This window comes from Camelus ferus, chromosome 19, assembly GCF_009834535.1.
Source record: "Camelus ferus isolate YT-003-E chromosome 19, BCGSAC_Cfer_1.0, whole genome shotgun sequence".
Lineage (NCBI taxonomy): Eukaryota > Metazoa > Chordata > Mammalia > Artiodactyla > Camelidae > Camelus > Camelus ferus.
In genome coordinates this window covers 37,974,613-37,992,207 of record NC_045714.1, presented here as the reverse complement: position 1 = coordinate 37,992,207, position 17,595 = coordinate 37,974,613, and the positions used below count along the sequence as shown (strand labels likewise).

The 17,595-nt window shown below is 43.9% G+C and overlaps 2 protein-coding genes across 4 annotated transcripts in view; one reads left to right on the top strand and one right to left on the bottom strand.

The window, feature by feature from the left end:
• The window catches only part of LOC116658005 (60S ribosomal protein L29-like), an 801,314-nt gene that overhangs the window by 39,846 nt on the left and 743,873 nt on the right, over positions 1 to 17,595 (bottom strand). The gene's annotated exons all lie outside the window — the stretch shown is intronic.
• Positions 1 to 17,595, top strand: part of LOC102508945 (ER degradation-enhancing alpha-mannosidase-like protein 2) — a 26,692-nt gene extending 9,097 nt beyond the window's left edge. For all 3 annotated transcript variants that reach the window (XM_006188562.2, XM_014562536.2, XM_032462173.1), the window contains 7 exons: positions 398 to 523; positions 2,666 to 2,877; positions 5,027 to 5,168; positions 6,439 to 6,563; positions 11,307 to 11,451; positions 14,444 to 14,565; positions 16,657 to 17,595. In XM_006188562.2, the coding sequence (XP_006188624.2) occupies positions 398 to 523; positions 2,666 to 2,877; positions 5,027 to 5,168; positions 6,439 to 6,563; positions 11,307 to 11,451; positions 14,444 to 14,565; positions 16,657 to 17,154 (1,370 nt within the window). In that variant the 3' untranslated portion in view covers positions 17,155 to 17,595. The remainder of the gene's footprint in view (positions 1 to 397; positions 524 to 2,665; positions 2,878 to 5,026; positions 5,169 to 6,438; positions 6,564 to 11,306; positions 11,452 to 14,443; positions 14,566 to 16,656) is intronic.

The following is a 17,595-nucleotide window of genomic DNA, read 5'->3' as shown; positions in this document are numbered from 1 at the left end:
TTGGAGGACAGTGACCAAGTACAATGAGTATGGGCTTTGGGACCAAGTGCAGTGGAGTCAGACAGACCTGGCTCTACCACCTACTAGATGGATGATCCAGAGCAAGTCAGTCAACCTCTCTGAACCTCAGCATCTTCGTCTGAAGAGGGCATGATAGTACCTAGTGCTTGGTGTACAGTAGGGACTAAAAAAAAGATAGCCATTGTTTTTGTGACCCACCAAGAAAAAAAAAACTTTGTAAACTTAGCACTGTACCAATTTGGTGGGTTAAGGACTATTCTTTCTCTAGGTGGCTCTAGCCCCTTCCCAGTGAGCCACCGAACAAAGTATTTAGGTTTAATTTGCACAAGGGGAAGGTCTTTGGGACTCTGACGCTTGGCTTTTGTACCATCTGTAGTGGTAGGAGGACTTCTGTCTGCTCACCTGCTATCAAAGAAGGCTGGAGTGGAAGTGGAGGCCGGATGGCCCTGCTCTGGACCTCTCCTGAGGATGGCTGAGGAGGCAGCCCGAAAACTCCTCCCAGGTAAGACCCACACCAAGATGGGGCAGAGATGAAGTCCAGTAGGTCCTGCTTCTCTTGCTGGAGACAAGAGTGACATTGCTGAATTATTTATTTCCTGGTGTTTCTCACCTGAAACTTGGTATTTCTACCTCTAGGCATCCAATGTGGAGAAGAGTCCTGGGCATTTTGAGGGCTGAACTAGGATGGATGAGCTGACCTCATTACTGTTTGCAGGGAGGGCTGAAGGCCAGCCTGGTGTGTGGAAGGCTCTTGCCCTTATTTCAGTGAGTGCTTTTGCCTCCTCCCAGGTCCACATATGGCTGGAATTAAAGGCTTCCAGAGAAGAACCTTGGTCTGAGCATTGGGGACCTCAGGTTCTAGACTCAGCTCTGCCAGCCAATATTTTGACCAAGCCACCCTTCCTCCCCCCGGTCAGTTTCCCTGTCTATCAAGTGGGTGTTGTTATTCCTGCCTCCCTTTGGGGAGGCATAAAATGAGGTTAGAAAGGAAAACGTTCTTGGAGAATCTCAAACACAGTTGAAATGAGAGCGACTTGTTTTGTAGCTCAGCCGTGTCCAGGGCTGCAGGCCAAGCCTCAGTGTTTGTCCAGTGGGACAGTGGCTGGGCTCGGCTGCATCAGTTGGACACTGTGTTCTCGTCAGGGTGTGGTGGAGGCTCTGAGAGCCGTTCACACCCAAACACGTCACCTTGTGCTTTCCACCAGCCACTTGTCCATCTCCCTTCTCCCTTTCACGCAGTACTTGCCTCTCATCCTTGGGGAAGAGCCGAGGAGACTGGAGCAAGCTGGGTTCTGATCTTGCTCATGGCCTGCATGTCTCCCTACAAACATCATGTCTGGTGTGACTCGTCCGTAGAGGAAACTCAGCCTAGTCACTCCCTTCGTTTTATTTTGGTCATTAAAAATTTTTTTTTTTGTATTGAGAATAGAAATATTGAAGCCAGCAGCAATGTATCTACCATCCAGGCTGAGAAACAGGATTGGTCACTCCCTGTCTTTTTAACCCTGCCTGACTTCCCTGAACAATTCCTTTGAACCCTCCTTGGTCATGACTTGAATTCTCCTTGCTTGCCACTTACGTCTGCCGGATAGCAGGCTTCTCCTCTTACAGTAAAGCTGCTGGACCTCGTGGTTCTTGGAAGTTTTGACAACCTTGTTCACAGTTTGGTGACGCATTGGTTTCTCTGGGGTTGTCTGACCTTTCAGCTCGAGAGGAAATCTCTGCCTCTGGCAAGTTCCTTGCCTTGAACTGGGAGGCATTAGGGTGGGGTGGGCAGGGCCCTGGGCCTATGGGGGGGGAGGGGAAAGGGAGTGGGCATATGGCAGTCATTCCCCTTCCAGCTCCATTTGGCTCTCTCTGTGTGACCTTTGAGTCACCTCTTTATAAGCATGACTTTTCCTACCTGTGAATTGAGGATTGAACTTTATCAGCAGTCCAGTGGTTTATATCCTTTTTTTCCCCTTTAATACCACGACCCCTAAAGTTCTTTCTTTAGAGCAGAGATCTTAAACTGGCTCCTCTGTTTATGGTCTGCAGATATGTTTCATTTGGTCGGAATGGTGTTTTAAAAAGATATGAATGGGGCAGGGGGGCAGTGGGTATAGCTCAGTGGTAGAACGTATGCTTAGCATGCATGAGGTCCTGGGTTCAATCTCCAGTACCTTCATTAAAAATAAAAGTAAATAAATAAAAGGACACTGAACAAATGTTTCAAAAATTCTTAAAAAAAAAAATGATCAGCTTCTTCATTGTCACACCAGCCCGCACTACTGCCTATGGCTTATGGCCCATCTGCTTTACACAAAGTTGTCCTCTGAAGGCATTGTATTAAATAAGTAAAGTAGAGCTGCTCTAGCTGAAGTGAGCATGTGTAGAGAGTGATAACATAGAGTGTAGCCCACTGCCTCCCTCCTCACCACAGGCAAGAACCTAAGACACGTGGAGCAGTTTTTGGCGGCATCTGGGTTAGGTGGCCACTAAAAGCCCTCCAGTTGTGACATTTATCCTTCTCTGGCTCAGTCTCTAGCAGATCACTCAGAAGATAGAGAGGGAAGCGCTGGCCAAGGCCACAGCCTTTGGGCCTCTGTCCAGCCATCCCTACCTCCCTGCTCCTGTCTGGGTTCTTAATTCTTCGATTGTTCAGCCTTCCAGACCCCCACTGGCATGCCGTATGGAACAGTGAACCTGCTTCATGGCGTGAACCCAGGAGAGACTCCTGTCACCTGTACGGCAGGAATCGGGACCTTTATTGTGGAATTTGCCACCCTGAGCAGCCTCACTGGTGACCCTGTGTTCGAAGAAGTGGCCAGGGTGGCTCTGATGCGCCTCTGGGAGAGCCGGTCAGATATTGGGCTGGTAAGTCTGCTGCCATCCTTCCTGTCTGGCCAAGTGGACCACCTTGGCCCCTGCATTTGAGGCTTGGGGCTCTGAGCAATAAGTTGGAATCCAGCCAAAGGAAACTAAGGATGACCTCAGGAGTGGTCCAAGACTTAGGCTCATGACACCGAAAGTAGACCAAGCCTCTAATTCATGCTTTGGCACAGAGAGGGGGAGAGCTTGAGTGCACTTCCTCTGGCAGGAAAGGGAGCTGTGTTAAGCTTTGACTCCTTGAGCTTCTCTGAGTTCTAGGAAGTGGGTCATCTGCTTCATGCCCCTGACTCACTCGCTGACCTTAGATTGTCAGCCTATCTGGCCCTCATTTTTACTGTTTTTTGTTTATAAAACTGTATTTCTTAAAACCAATTCTGAGTAACATTGAATGGTTGTTCTATGGAAAAATGATTCCTGGTCAATATTGGGCCACACTGTATCTAGAATCCCTTTTCTGGAGAGTCCAAATGAACATAAGCAGGTTAAAGGTTATGAAATCCTGTGATAACTACGTCTACTTAACTTTGCTTACCTCAACATTTCAAGAACTTATCTGACCCCAGAGCTTCCCTTTTTTCTCCAAACCTGTTAACCCATGGAAATTTAACACACTTTGGGCCAGGTGATCTCTAAGGTGGGTTTCAGCTCCTCAACTGGATAATCCAGTGAAACTAACAGTAACTGAGCCAAAGCTGTCCAGGAAATAGCACTCGATTTAGTCAGAACTGGATTTGAGCCCTGGCTTCACTACATTGAAACTGTATCACCCTGGGCAAGTCACTCAACCTTTCTGACCCACAGTTACTTCAGCAGGCACGCTGACGTATTAAGACCTCCTTGCTGAGTCATTATGACAGATAAAGACAGCATTGTCTGAAAGTGATTCAAGTGGAGGTGTATTTATGCAAAGTCTGGTTCTATGTGAGCTTGAAAATTCCTTAAGAAGGTGCCACTCTGGAGACCTGTAGTCACTCCCTCAGTAAGTCTGACACAGGCAGTGTTTTTTCAAGCACTGGAACCTCAGTGGACTTCATGGCTGCCCCACTCACATCTTCTCAGCCCTAACCATTTTTTGTGCACACTGGCCTGCCAACTGCCATCACCCATGTCTCTTTGCTTACTGGCCTTCTGGTGCCTGGATCCTGCTCTGCCCGCTCTTGGCTGGAAGTGCCAGGACTTAATGCTACCCCAGAGCAGTTCTCAGTGACTGATACTGTTCCCGCCCCTCGGATAGGACAATGCAGAGACGTGTGCATTACACTGACTCCTAGAGCTGCCCAGCGGGATGGAGCTGCAGTTCCCATGATGGTAACTTGCCTGTTGGCACTCGCTTTGTGGGCTGCCTCCCCGCCCTGCCTCACTTTCACCCCCTTCTACCACAGTTCCCAGGGACTCACCTTACAAATCAGCTACTTCCTGTCTTCCTTGCTGAGGGTCTGCCCCTGGGGGGACCCAAACCAACACAGAACAATTAGCTATTTCTTTGATCGAGTACTGGGTGAAGTTATCAGCTTCCACTGGGGTCTAAGTTGTATAGACAACATATCCCCTCTTTTAGATCCTTAAAATTTGTTTTCAAATGGTTTTACATGGTTCATAAGTCAGGGGATATGGAAAAGCACCCAGTGCCATCTGTGAGGCCCTGTCCCCCAGCTTCCCAGTCCCTCTCCTTACAAGCAACCCGTCTATCAGTTTCTTAGGTGTCCTTCCAGCGTTGATTTATGGAAATATATAAAGTATGTCTTGTGTCTTTATATACTGGGGTCACATGCTGGGGGCTGAGAAGTCTGAGACATTGTGAAAACAGCAAGTTCTCATCTCCCAGTTCACACTCACTCTAGACAGGGCATAAACACTCCAAGTCATTGCTCTTTTTCCATTTTTTGACCAGTGTGTATAATTAAGTCCTCTTAAATGTGCAGGAGGTGCCTCTCCGCTGTACAGATATGTAGGAGAGCTGGCCAATATCCAGGCTTGCCCCCCAGCCCTGTACGCTTATAGCCTGCATGTCTCCCAAGAAGCACTGGGATTCCTGCCTTGCATCTCACGAGGCAGTCAGGGGTGTGGGGAGATCAGGGCAGTCAGCGTTGTTTGGTCTTGGGCTCTCCTTTGGGACCACATGTCTCTCTCCCAGGTTGGCAACCACATCGATGTGCTCACTGGCAAGTGGGTGGCCCAGGACGCGGGCATCGGGGCTGGCGTGGACTCCTACTTTGAGTATCTGGTGAAAGGAGCGATCCTGCTTCAGGATAAGAAGCTCATGGCCATGTTCCTAGGTAAAAAGGGCAGGGCAAGGGGGTTCTCCCCATGGTTTTTCCTGTTAACATGTAGTTTATTTCTAAACTGTCAGTGGCTCCCAAGCACCTACAGAATCAGTTCTGAATACCTGAGTCTGCATTCAGAGCCTCCATGGACTTATACTGCCCACGTGATGTCACGGCACCTCCTCATGCTTTTGTGCAAGAGCCAACGGAACTGTGCTGCCTTCTCAGTGCACAGCCTTGGATTTTTTATTTCCTGGCCATTGCATGTGGTGTTTCCTTTGCCTAGAACACCTTTGCTCCTAATTTTCTGTGTCCAAATTCTGTTCACCCTTCAAGGTTCAGCTTAAATATCACTTTGCTCAAGAAATAGCTTGATCCTTCCTCAGAATTGAGGGCCATCAACATCTTTCTTGCGGTCAGCTGTCGTCACAGTGACAGTTCTACCAGCTGACTGCTGCATCCGGCCTTATTAATCTTTGCGTTTCCCACAGTGCTTTGCACGAGGTAGCTAGTAGATTCATGCCTATTGAATAAAAACATGTTACCCTCCAGGCCCTTAGACACTAGTGATAATGATATTAAGAAGTTGTTGGGCACCTAGTAGTTATAGCTACCATTCATTTATTCAGCAAATATGTATTGAATACCACTGAGGTGTCAAGGGCTGTGCCAAGCACTGAACATGGACTGTTTCATTAATTCCTACAACACTATTTGAGATTGTCTTATTTATTTGCATGTGTATTTGGTACTTCTTTCATTCAGATATTTATTGTGCATGTTTATTACATACGATCTTCATGTTAGGGATTCTGCAGTGAACAAAATAAAGTCCTAGCTCTCATGGATTTACAGTCGAGGGGGAGTTTTAAATTCAAGTTCCCACTAGAGTGGCAACTCCCTGAGGGCCAGACTTTGTCTTGTTTGCCACCCCTTAGATGCCTGGCACCTAATAGGTGCTTGGTGAATATTGTTGAGTGAATAAATGACTGAACAATCCCATGAGGTATATAACATTACTCTCCCCACTTTATAGTTAATAAGATAGGCTTAAGAGGGAAAAACTTGTCCAAAGTCACAGCTAGCAAGTGGTAAAAGCTGGAGCTGGAATTTGAGCTTGGAAGTCTGACACCAGAACCTGTGCTCCTTCCTCTATGCCTCCTTGCATCCTAGTCTACCTCGAGGCTAGGTCATCAAAAGTTTAAGTCTGTGCTGCTGTTGTCAAAGCTTACCTTTCATCTCCCTAATCACTGATGTGTCCATTATCTTATCTCCACTGCAGAGTATAACAAAGCCATTCGGAATTATACCCGCTTTGATGACTGGTACCTGTGGGTGCAGATGTACAAGGGGACTGTGTCCATGCCGGTCTTCCAGTCTCTGGAGGCCTACTGGCCTGGTCTTCAGGTAGGAGTGGTCAGAGAGGGTGGCTGGCAAAGCAAGCTCATTCTGATGTGTAAGTCAAATAAGATACTGTGGTTGTTTGAGTACTTTTATTGGAGGGGTGATTTGGGGATGGAAGAGAGGCTTAGAGTGAATTAGGCAGATTTAAGTTTCTGCCAAACAGAATTTTCCAAGGGGAGCTTTAAGGTGTCAGAAACTGAGCTTCCAGTTTGCTATGAAATGTTGTACTGCTTAAAATAAAGCAGACAGTGTCTTTCCAGGCTGGGCAGTAATAGCCATTGGCAACACCCATTTCTCCGCTGGACATCTCTGTCACACATCCTCATTCTTGAGAAATGGCGTGAAAGCAGCTGGGGCCGCCTGCCTGCCAATCGTTATGTTTTTCTATTACACAGTCTGAGAGAGTTGCAGCTGGAAGGGATCTTGGAGCCCATCTCATCTGCCCCCTAGGTGTAGCAAAATATTTTTATAAAATAGTTTTTTTTTTCATCTTAAGAGACAGTACTAACATGTAGATGGTGGTAAATATTTAAAGCACACAAAGGAATATAGTGGTAAATAAGTCTCAAGTCCCCACCCTGAGATACTCTCCCCGATCCAGCCCTTAGTACCAGTTTTTGTGTATCTTTCCAGAAATCCATATACATAAAAATATATATATATACATATTCCTATCTCCCTTTTTTTCTTTACATAAATAGGAGCATTTTTGTTCTTTTTTTAAATTGAAGCACAGTCAATTACAACGTGTCAATTTCTGGTGTACAGCACAATGTCCCAGTTATGCTCTTTTTTACTGATTATATCTTGGAGCTCATTCTTTATTGATACACATAGATCAATTTTACTTTTTTAAAGAGTTGCATTTATTCCAGGGAACAGACATACTGCCATTTATTTAACTAGTTCCCCATTGTATACTTTTAGCCAACCCTCTCATTTTACAGATGGGGAAACAGGCTCAGAGGGAAGTTGTTGATAATATTAAATATTGGTCCAACCCTTCCAAGATCTTCAAATTTTATTGCTTCAGTGTCCCCTAAAACAATTTTGAAAAATTATAGAGTCCCTTGCAGGTTTTTAATCTTATGAGTTTTAATAGTTGCATACCATTCCTTTTTCTCCTCCAACTCATATTTCTATTCTACTACCCCAACGAGATTTTATCCTAATTATTATATTTTATGCTGAAAGCATTTTATTGACCACTCTATCATATGCTTCTGTGACAAAATTTGTCCATACATAGAAATTTAAAATATTTTGAAGTTTCCTGTGATCATAGGCTATGAGTATTAAATTTATTTTCTTCTGGATTTATTTATCATTAGTTAGTATGTAAAGATTAAACCAACATTTACAGCTTATAATTTTTGATAATTATAAACCTGAAAGCAATTTTATTGGAAGTGCATTCCTTAATGAGATTTTGGGGGCTTTTTTTATTTTTAAGTAGCTCATGTATTTGTGCATGAATAAATGCATATTGCTAAAACGGGGCACAGTTAAGCATCAATTTTATTCCTGCTTTTAATTTCTTTAGTTGTAAGTGCTGAGGAATCTATGCACAGAAATAAGTAGATGGAGATGGCAGGAATTTGATTATTGCAGTATCATTTAGTTCTTTGAAATCATTGAGTTAACAGATTGAATCATATAAAATTGCCAGCACCCAACCATTTTTGACCTGCAAAGGTGGCAATATTATATGATCAGTCTTTATATGATTAAAAAAATCACAATGACCTGTCACCAAAAATTATTTTTAATGATCTCTCTGCTGACAACTTGACCAGTTCCTCTTTCAATTTCTTGAAAGCAAAGACTTGAAAGCCATCTGATTTGTAGAAGGATTTGTTACCCAGTGGTTAGAGCCATTCATTTTTCTCAACACCCAAACTAATACTTTAAATTTAACCTAGATTAGTGGTCAAGGAAGTTTTTATATCCCAGGATTATGTTCCACAGTAAGGTTGGAAGTTGTTAATGGGTACACCTTGCTTTTGTAAAAACAGTAGAAGGACACTTGTGGAAGGGACAGTGAGAATGGATAGCCTGCCTTTGTGTTACAAGCATCTTTTCAGGCAGATCCATTTTAGGAAAGTTGAGGATCTGGAAATCTATCTCCTTAAAACTATTTGTGACTAAATCCCTTTTGGAAAACCTGATTGTACAACCCAGCCATAGAACTGATCACACCCTCACACCCTGTGACTTTACATAATTTCATTTCTGTGAGTGTTCCCAGGGAAATGATTCAAGAAGGAAAGATATAGCCTGTGTACAGATATTCATAGCAACAAAGTTCATGACAAAGAAAAACTAGAAATGGTCTAAATACCCAATAATGGAAGAAAAAATAAATGATTTTATTTTTTTCCTCTTTTTATTTATGGTGGTAAAATACACATAATATACAATTTACCATCTTAGCCATTTTAAGTGTACAGTTCAACGGCATTTAGCATGTTCAGATTGTCGTGTAACCAGCACCACCGTCCATCCCTATAACTCTTTTCATCTTGTAAAACTGAAATTCTGTACTTTCTAAACACTAACTCCCCATTCTCTCTCCCCAGTCCCTGACAACCACGATTATATTTTCTATCTTTATGATTTTGATTACTCTAGGTAGTTCATATAAGTGGAATCATACAGCTTCTGTCTTCTGATGACCGGCTTATTTTATTTAGTGTAATGTCCTCAAGTTTCATGCTTATAGCATGTATCAGAATTTCCTTCTTTTTAAGGCTGAATAATATTCCTTTGTATGTATGTATCACCCTGTGCCATCTCAATTTGCACAGGATTTGTGTGCTGTGTGTGGGACTTTTCCTGGCTTGGGAAGGGGTCCTGGGGTATTTCTCTGTGAGGTTATAATAATGCTAATCTCTTCAGTGCCTAGCAGGCTGTCTGGCACATAAAGGTGATAAATTAAATATTTATGGAAGAGTGATTTCTGTGCCAGGCATTTTACACAGAATCATCACAACACACCGAGGTAAGCGTTGTTTCATAGACGAAGAAAGGAGGCTTATAGATGTTAAATTTGTTCATTTACTCAAGAAACATTTGAGTGCCTGCCGTATTCCAGGCCCTGCCCTCATGAAGTTTATAGAGAGTGAGACACAAAGAAAAACTTAGACAAATTCGTAAAATAATAAGTTGCAATGAAGGAAACAAATGAGAGGCTAAAAGAGAGACTATTGGATGGGGACCTGCTTTAGACAAGAAGACCTCTCAGGTGGTGATGCTCAAGCTGAAATGTGAAGAATGGGGTGGGGATGATGTTCCAGGCAAAGGAAACATGATGTGTGAAGGTCCTGCAACAGGAAAGAGTAGGGTGTTTATCAGACAGAAAAACAGAATGGCCACAGTCTGGGGAAGGGAAAGATTGGTCACTGGAAGGTCTGCAGTGATCAGATTGCACAGGGCCTTGAGGGCCGTGGTGAGGTGTCTTGAGTTTACTCTGAGCCCATGGAAAGCCACTGAGGTCTGTAGTATGTAGGAAGGCAGTTACTCTGGCCATCTTGGGAAAAGTGGGCTAGAGAAGACATGGTGGGACCAGTGAGGGGGCCTTTGAGGTCATCCCAGTGCAAGATGTTAGTGTACAAGTGGTGGCTCTGGAGATAAAGAGAGAAGAGTCCTGAGGCTGCACAGAGGGAATTGATAGGAGTTTCTGATGGAATGGACGTAGGGATGGGGGAAGAGGGAGGAGGGAGGAGTCAAGGATGGCCACCAGGTATCTGGTCGGAGTAAATCATTGGAAGATGGTGCCATTTCCCGCGAAGGGAAAGAGATGAGAGTAGGGAGGCAACTTTGTGGGAGAATCAGGGAACTAAGAATTTTGTTTGGGAAATGTTAAGTTTGTTCTGTCCCTGAGACATCCAGTGGAGATGTCAAGGAAGTCAGCTGTTTCCCTGTGAGTTTATATTAACAGTTACTTAGGAACAACTAGTAAAATTACGAATACATATATCCTCTGACTCAGCAATCCTAATTCTGGAAGTTCATCTTACAGATATGCCTGACATATGTTTGAGGTGACGTATGTGCAGGGTTATTTATTGCAGCATTGATTGTTATAGCAAATAGCAAAAGATTGGAAACAAGCCAACTAGCTATCAATAGGGAACTAATTAAATTATGGTCCAAGTAATAGAATACTGTGCAACTATATGAATAGGAGGAGGGAGTACTTTATGTACTTACATGGAAAAAAATCAAGATATATTGTTAAATGAGTAAAGGAAACTACAGAACAGTGTATTTGATAAGCTATATTTAATGTGAGAGAAATAACATATACTCATACATCTTTGCTTATGTTTACAAACTAATACAAAATGGTTATCCACTGGGGTTAGGATGGGAGTGAGACTTATACAGTCAACCTTTTTCCTTTCTTAGAATTTTGAATCAGATGGCTAACTTACCTATTTAAAAACTTTAGTAGCCAGCATTGACCAAGCACGTGCTGGTGGGCAGGGACTATGTATACAACCTCTGTCCCTCAAAACAATGTAAAATATACGTTGTATTTTGCATGTTATAGATGAAGCTCAAAGAAGTTAAGTATCTGGTCTGAGGCTGCACAGTGAGTAAACGGCCAACTCAGGGATTGATCGTAGGTCTTTTTGGCTCCAAAGCCCTTGCTTCCTCTTTTCGCTGAGGGTGTATGTGGGGTTTTGTATGTGGGTTTTCTGCCTGGTGGCTGCTTGCCTGACAGCCACTTCTCTTTTCCAGAGCCTCATTGGGGACATTGACAATGCCATGAGGACCTTCCTCAACTACTACACCGTATGGAAGCAGTTTGGGGGGCTCCCAGAATTCTACAACATTCCTCAGGGATATACAGTGGAGAAGCGGGAGGGCTACCCACTTCGGCCAGGTAAGCAGCATCTCTGACCCAACACCAGCCCACAGACTCTGATTCTCCAAACCCCAAATCCTCATGTTTCTATGAGGCTCTTTGTCTATCAGGTGCCCACACATCCTTTTTTTCCCATCTCCTTCTTCCAGTGGCTCTGGGTGGTTTTCCTGCTGGGAATTATTTATCCCTATATTTTCAGAGAAGCAAACTGAAGCATAGTAGGTTGAAATGCCAGCTGTTAAGTGTAGGAGCTGGGACTGGAACCCAGTACATCATATGCTCTTTCACACTTGAATGAATGAGTGAGCTGGAAAAAGCCAAGTTGACTCCTTTTGAGTTCCTGCCATCAGGATTTCAGACGTGCAGGCAAACTTCGTAAATCACTGGGTCAGGTCAGATAAATTATGCATCTGTGGAATGAATGTTGGAACTTTGGAGTGGAATTCAGGAATGAATCATCCATTCTTGTCCACCTCCCCATTTGCAGGTCAGAAGTCAAGATGTCAAGAAGGAAGGGACTACACACTAGATAAATCTCCCAAGTTCCTTTCCAGCTCTGATTTTCTGATTCACTGAAGGAAAGTTAAACACTGTGAGGAGGGGAAGGGAAAGGGGGATGGAGGAAGGAAGCTTATTCAGCACATGGTCACCCCTACCCCTAAATAGGTTAGGTTATTATTGTCTTAGACTCTTCCCACCTGAATGCCTTTTAGCTGTGGGATGGGCCTTCTAGTGGCTTCTGCACATTCTGCCCTCCTCTACCCAACTTCCTTCCTTCTCTAAGTAATTGTTGTGGGAGTCTTAGAGGAGGAACAGAAGAGGAAGTAACAACTGGAAAGAGCAAGTCACTTTTGACTCCTTAGAGGCTGCCATTTTTGGTATTTCCTTTTTTTTTTTTTTTTTGAGGTGGGTAGTTAATTAAGTTTTTATTTATTTATTTTTTAACGGAGGTACTGGGAATTGAACCCACGACCTTGTGTATGCTAAGCATGTGCTCTACCACTTGAGCTATACCCTCCCCTGCTGTTTTTGTTATTTCTCAGGGCTTTTTTTCTTTTTTTTGAAAAAGAGAAAATGCTCAGAAGGTACTGTATCCTGTGTTACAAATAGATGAAATGAAGACAAGGTTTGGGACTAAATGTAAGAAAGACTTAGGCTTGTGCATTCTCAGGGGTAGAGGGAACCTGAGAGGTCCTCTAATCGAAGTCCCCCTGTAATAGCCCTGCCAACTGGTTATCTAATCTTTGTTCAGTTACTGCCAGTGATGGAGGCTCACTGCTTACAGAGGCAACCTGTTCCGTTTGCAGGATAGGCTGGCAGGAAGGCATCAGTGGAAAGTAAGCACCACAGCCAGGAATCCAGTAATGCCTTAGGCCAGTCACCCTTCCTACCCCAAAATAATAGTGACTGGGAGATAACGGTCCTGTTCTATAGTTAGACCGGCCAGTGCCTAATGCTCTGGTACCTGCATCTGATCAGCAGTATTGGAATACAGAACCTAGCCTAAAAGCCTCTGAGGGCCTTTACTTCCCCCTAAGTCCAAATCTAAACCTTGGGTTGTCTCTCTCTTCAAGAGAGTTGGCCAGATATACAGGAAATTAAAGCAATTCCTAGCACATGTAGGCCCAAGTGTGAGGAAGAGAAAACAAGAAACAAGATGCTTGGCCCTGGGTGCACTGAGCTTGCCAGCTGTGAGAAGCATAAGGAGAGACTTCCCACGAGGGCTCCACCTTTTCTGTCTTTGGACATGCACAGTGTGTTCATCTCGTAAATGTGCCCCAAATCCGTGTCTTTGAATATGAGCAGTTAGATTAGCTAGTGTCTAGAGGCCTGTGGGGTAAAGTAGGGGAGAAGTAGGAGAAAACTGGGGACATAGGCAGAGATTTTTTTTTCTCCAAAAATAAGAAATCGAAATCGGAGAAGAGTGCTGATCAAGACCCAAGAGGAAATAGGAAGTAGAACATGAGGAGGAGAGGTTGGTATAGGCAGAGGAAAGTAGATCTTTCCTCCCTGAGAAAAGACAGATGAAGAAGGAGAAAAGTCTATGGAGTTACAGCTTCTGCCCATGAGGCCCACTCTAGAAGTCAAATCTTTCTTTTCCATAACAGCCCTCTAGGTATCTGAAAGCAGCAAACACATTTTGCTGGGTTTTCTTTTCTCTGGAATAAATATTCTCATCTGGACCAACTCCTGTTGACCAATATTCTTACGGTGGGGCCCAGGTCTGAAGGTCACATTCCGGTTGTTCTGGGCACAATGAACTGATGGCTGCATCTTTGCTGGATTGAAAGTTGACTCTTTTTAAAAAATTATTTTATTTTATTTTCCCTTAACAGAGGCACTGAGGATTGAACTCAGGACCTCATGCATGCCAAGTACACGCTCTACCACTGAGCTATAACCCCCGACCTGAAGGTTGACCTTTGAATGTCTTAACCTTCATCTTGTTGTCTATCCCATCTTGGGAAGGGCCTTATAATGACAGGCTCATACTCTTTCAAGTTTTAGGATTAAGTTAGACTGTAAGTGACAGAGAAAAAGTAGTGGCTTAATTAAAAACAAAAATTTACTTCTCTCTGATTTTCAGGTTTTATATGGTTCTGTTTGGTGTCAGGGACCTCAATCCCACACCTACTTGCTGGGAATAGTTGTTAATCTAGGCAGCCATGTGCTTGGATAAAATTAGATACTCTATTACTAAGGAAGAAGGAGGGAACAGATATTAGGAGATAGGCAGCAGCCTCTGCCATCTCCCCTATCCCAGAGCCTGGATGTCTGTATCTCCCTTGGGATGGGAATCCGTGGTCCATTTTAATGCTGGTCTCCACTAAGCTTCAGACTTCGGGTATAGTGGCTCTGAAAACTCAGCACTGAGTGAGTTGTCCTGTGTTCCTCCTAGTTGGGGCCCTGTGGGCAAGGTATGGGGGGAAGAGTTTCTTACTGCTCCATTTGGGCCCCAAGACTTTCTTGCTCAGCCACTAGTAAGGAAGGTCTGCTTTGAACTTTGCAGAACTTATTGAGAGTGCAATGTACCTCTACCGTGCCACGGGGGATCCCACCCTCTTAGAACTCGGAAGAGATGCTGTGGAATCCATTGAAAAAATCAGCAAGGTGGAGTGTGGATTTGCTACAGTAAGTATTTCCATGGGCCCCAAAGTTGGGAAATGTCTCCCCCTGCTGCTGAAGAGCCTCTGGTATATTAGCACCAGAAGAGACCTTAGAGAGGTCAGCAGTGCCTTCATTTTGTAGATGGGGAGGCTGAAGAACAGAAGGTCGGAGCCTTGTTGAAGGTCACATCACTAGTAGAGGTGGAGCTAGGATTAGTTCCCGGGGACTTGACTCCATGCCCTTGGCATTCTCCCTGCTTCAGAGATCCTTTAGCTGTCTGGATAGGCTACTTTGTGAAACGTTCTGTGAAAAGGTCTATAAAATGGATTCTAGAAGGGAAGTACAGAGTCCCACAGCCTTAAATGCAAACCAGGGGATCCTTAATGAAACAGCCCTCCTGGTCTCATGGATATCTATTGAGTGTCTTTCACGGGCCAGATGCTGAGGGTTATAGCAATGAAGAAAGACCAAGCCCCTGAGCTGACATTTTAGTAGGAAAAACAATGAATGTGTATCTGGGAGACAGAAAGAAGGCCAGTGTGGCTGGAAGGGCGTGAGCAAGGAGGAAAGTGGAGAAAATAGAGTCCCAGAGGTAGGCAGGGGCTAGATCACGTTGTATGAGCTGTGGGGAAGAGCTTGGATTTTGTTCTGCCTGGAATGAGAAACATTGTTAGGATTTACAGCAGAGTAGTAGCATACTCTGATTTGTATTTTGGAAAGATCACTCTTGCTGCTCTGTGGAGAATGGATTGAAAGGGTCAAGGGTGAGAGCCATGTCACATCCTTGGAGGACCCAAGCAGGCAAGATATAAATATTAAACAGTGGTTGTGGACATGTAAAAACCAGATGTGTAAGAGAATAGTCTGGAAGAAAATTCACCTTCAGTGGCTTTTTTAGGGTATGGAATCAAAAACAAACAAAAAGCCTTTCTTTGTCAAAAAGTTATAACGTGATTATATCCTTTAAGTAAGACAGATACATATTTTTAAACAAAAGACTTATATGTGTAGGGGAAAAGTGAAACAATGATATGTTTTAGTTTCTAATATGTTGTATTTTGTGAAGAGCCAAAGTGGATGAGCCCACTGGGGCCTTAGGAACTCTTGACTTATTTCCATGAAAATGAAGCTCTTTGGAGCCCTTCCAAAGTGGATCATGGGAACAGGCATCTGAGTCCTTGGCCTTTGGCAAACAGGGCAAGAGAATCATAATTCTCGGTACATCAAGTTCATACTTGAGTTACTTTTTTGTGTAAAATAGATGTCTACTGAGACTTAGTTTTGTTTAACAAAATGTATCACTAATTCTGAGAATCTGAAATAAATGTTTGCAGCAAGTATACTTACTCATCCCTGACTGTAAGCTCAGTATGAATTTTTCTTCATAAAGATTCCTAATTGGTTGCTTATATGAGCAAAAACTTGGTAACCACCTTAATGTCCATGAAGGGAGGAATAGCTAAGTAAATGATGCTACATTTTTACGGCATGAAAGGGGATGATTAGATCAATGTTTATAATCACAAAAGGATGGGATAAATGGGATGGGAGATTGTCACATAGGGAAGCCAGGGAAGACCGTTCTGATGAGGCAGCATTTGAGCAAAGACTTGAAGGAAGCAGAGGAGCTTGCTGGGAGGATGTCTGAAGGAGAGCGCTCCGGGCTGAAAGAACACCAATGCACAGAACCAGGGTGGCAGCGTGTTTGTCCACAGAACAGAAAGGCCGGGTGGAGAGAGTGGGAAGAGATGAGGTCAGGGAGGGAGCAGAGCCACATCACGAAGGACATGGTAGGCCGTGATAAGGGGTTGAATTTTAGTCTTTGGGAAATGGGGTATCAACAGAGGGTTTTCAGTGGAGAAGTGACAGGTAAGACTTACAACATAAATATACATTAGAGTAAGGATGGAAGCAGGAAGCCCAGTTGAAAGTTGTGATAACCCAGGTGAGAGATGATGACGGCTGGGAAAAGGGAAAAGCTCTGAAAAGTTAAGTGATCTTCCCAAAGCCTCTAGGCCACTTAATGGCAGAGCGGGAATTCCTAATGGACCTCCCCTGACCCTCTCTGCTGCACTCTGAGGCTGTTCTGACTTGCTTCCCTCTCCTACGTGGAAGATCAAAGATCTGCGAGACCACAAGCTTGACAACCGGATGGAGTCCTTCTTCCTGGCCGAGACTGTGAAATACCTCTACCTGCTGTTTGACCCGACCAACTTCATCCACAACAATGGCTCCACCTTCGATGCAGTGATAACCCCCTACGGGGAGTGCATCCTGGGGGCTGGGGGTTACATCTTCAACACAGAAGCCCACCCCATCGACCCTGCTGCCCTGCACTGTTGCCGGAGGCTGAAGGAAGAACAGTGGGAAGTGGAAGATTTGATGAGGGAATTCTACTCTCTCAAACGAAATAGGTCGAGATTTCAGAAAAAAACGATGAGCTCCGGGCCATGGGAACCCCCAGCAGGGCCAGAAACACCCTCCTCACCTGAAAACCATGACCAGGCAAGGGAGAAGTCTGCCAAGCAGAAAATCCCACTTCTCAGCTGCCCTAGTCAACCCTTCACCTCGAAGCTGGCATTACTGGGACAGGTTTTCCTAGATTCCTCGTAACCACTGGATGATTTTTTTGTTTGTTTGTTTTTGAAACTAAACTATAAGAATAAATCTGCTTTTGACTATCATAGTCTTCTATTTTACATGTTGGGTTGTTTCATTAGATTTCACTCAAAGAGAGGGTTCGTAGCTAAAAACAATTGCGAATCTGATTACTTTTCTCCTACGGTTGGAGAAACAGCTAAACTTAAAGTCAGCTGGCTCCAAAGACCCCAGGGGTTGATATTTGAAGCTCCCTTCCTTTCAAGGTTCCCATTTTCTGGATCTTTGGGGAGGGTGTTCTAAATGTATTTGTTAGTTCCTTTTGTGGGGGGTGAGGGGTGATTTTTCATTTTTTATTTTTTAATTGAAGTATAGTTGACTTATAGTATTATATTAGTTCTGAGTGTACAGCATAGTTGTTAGATATTTTTGTACATTACAAAATGATCACCATGA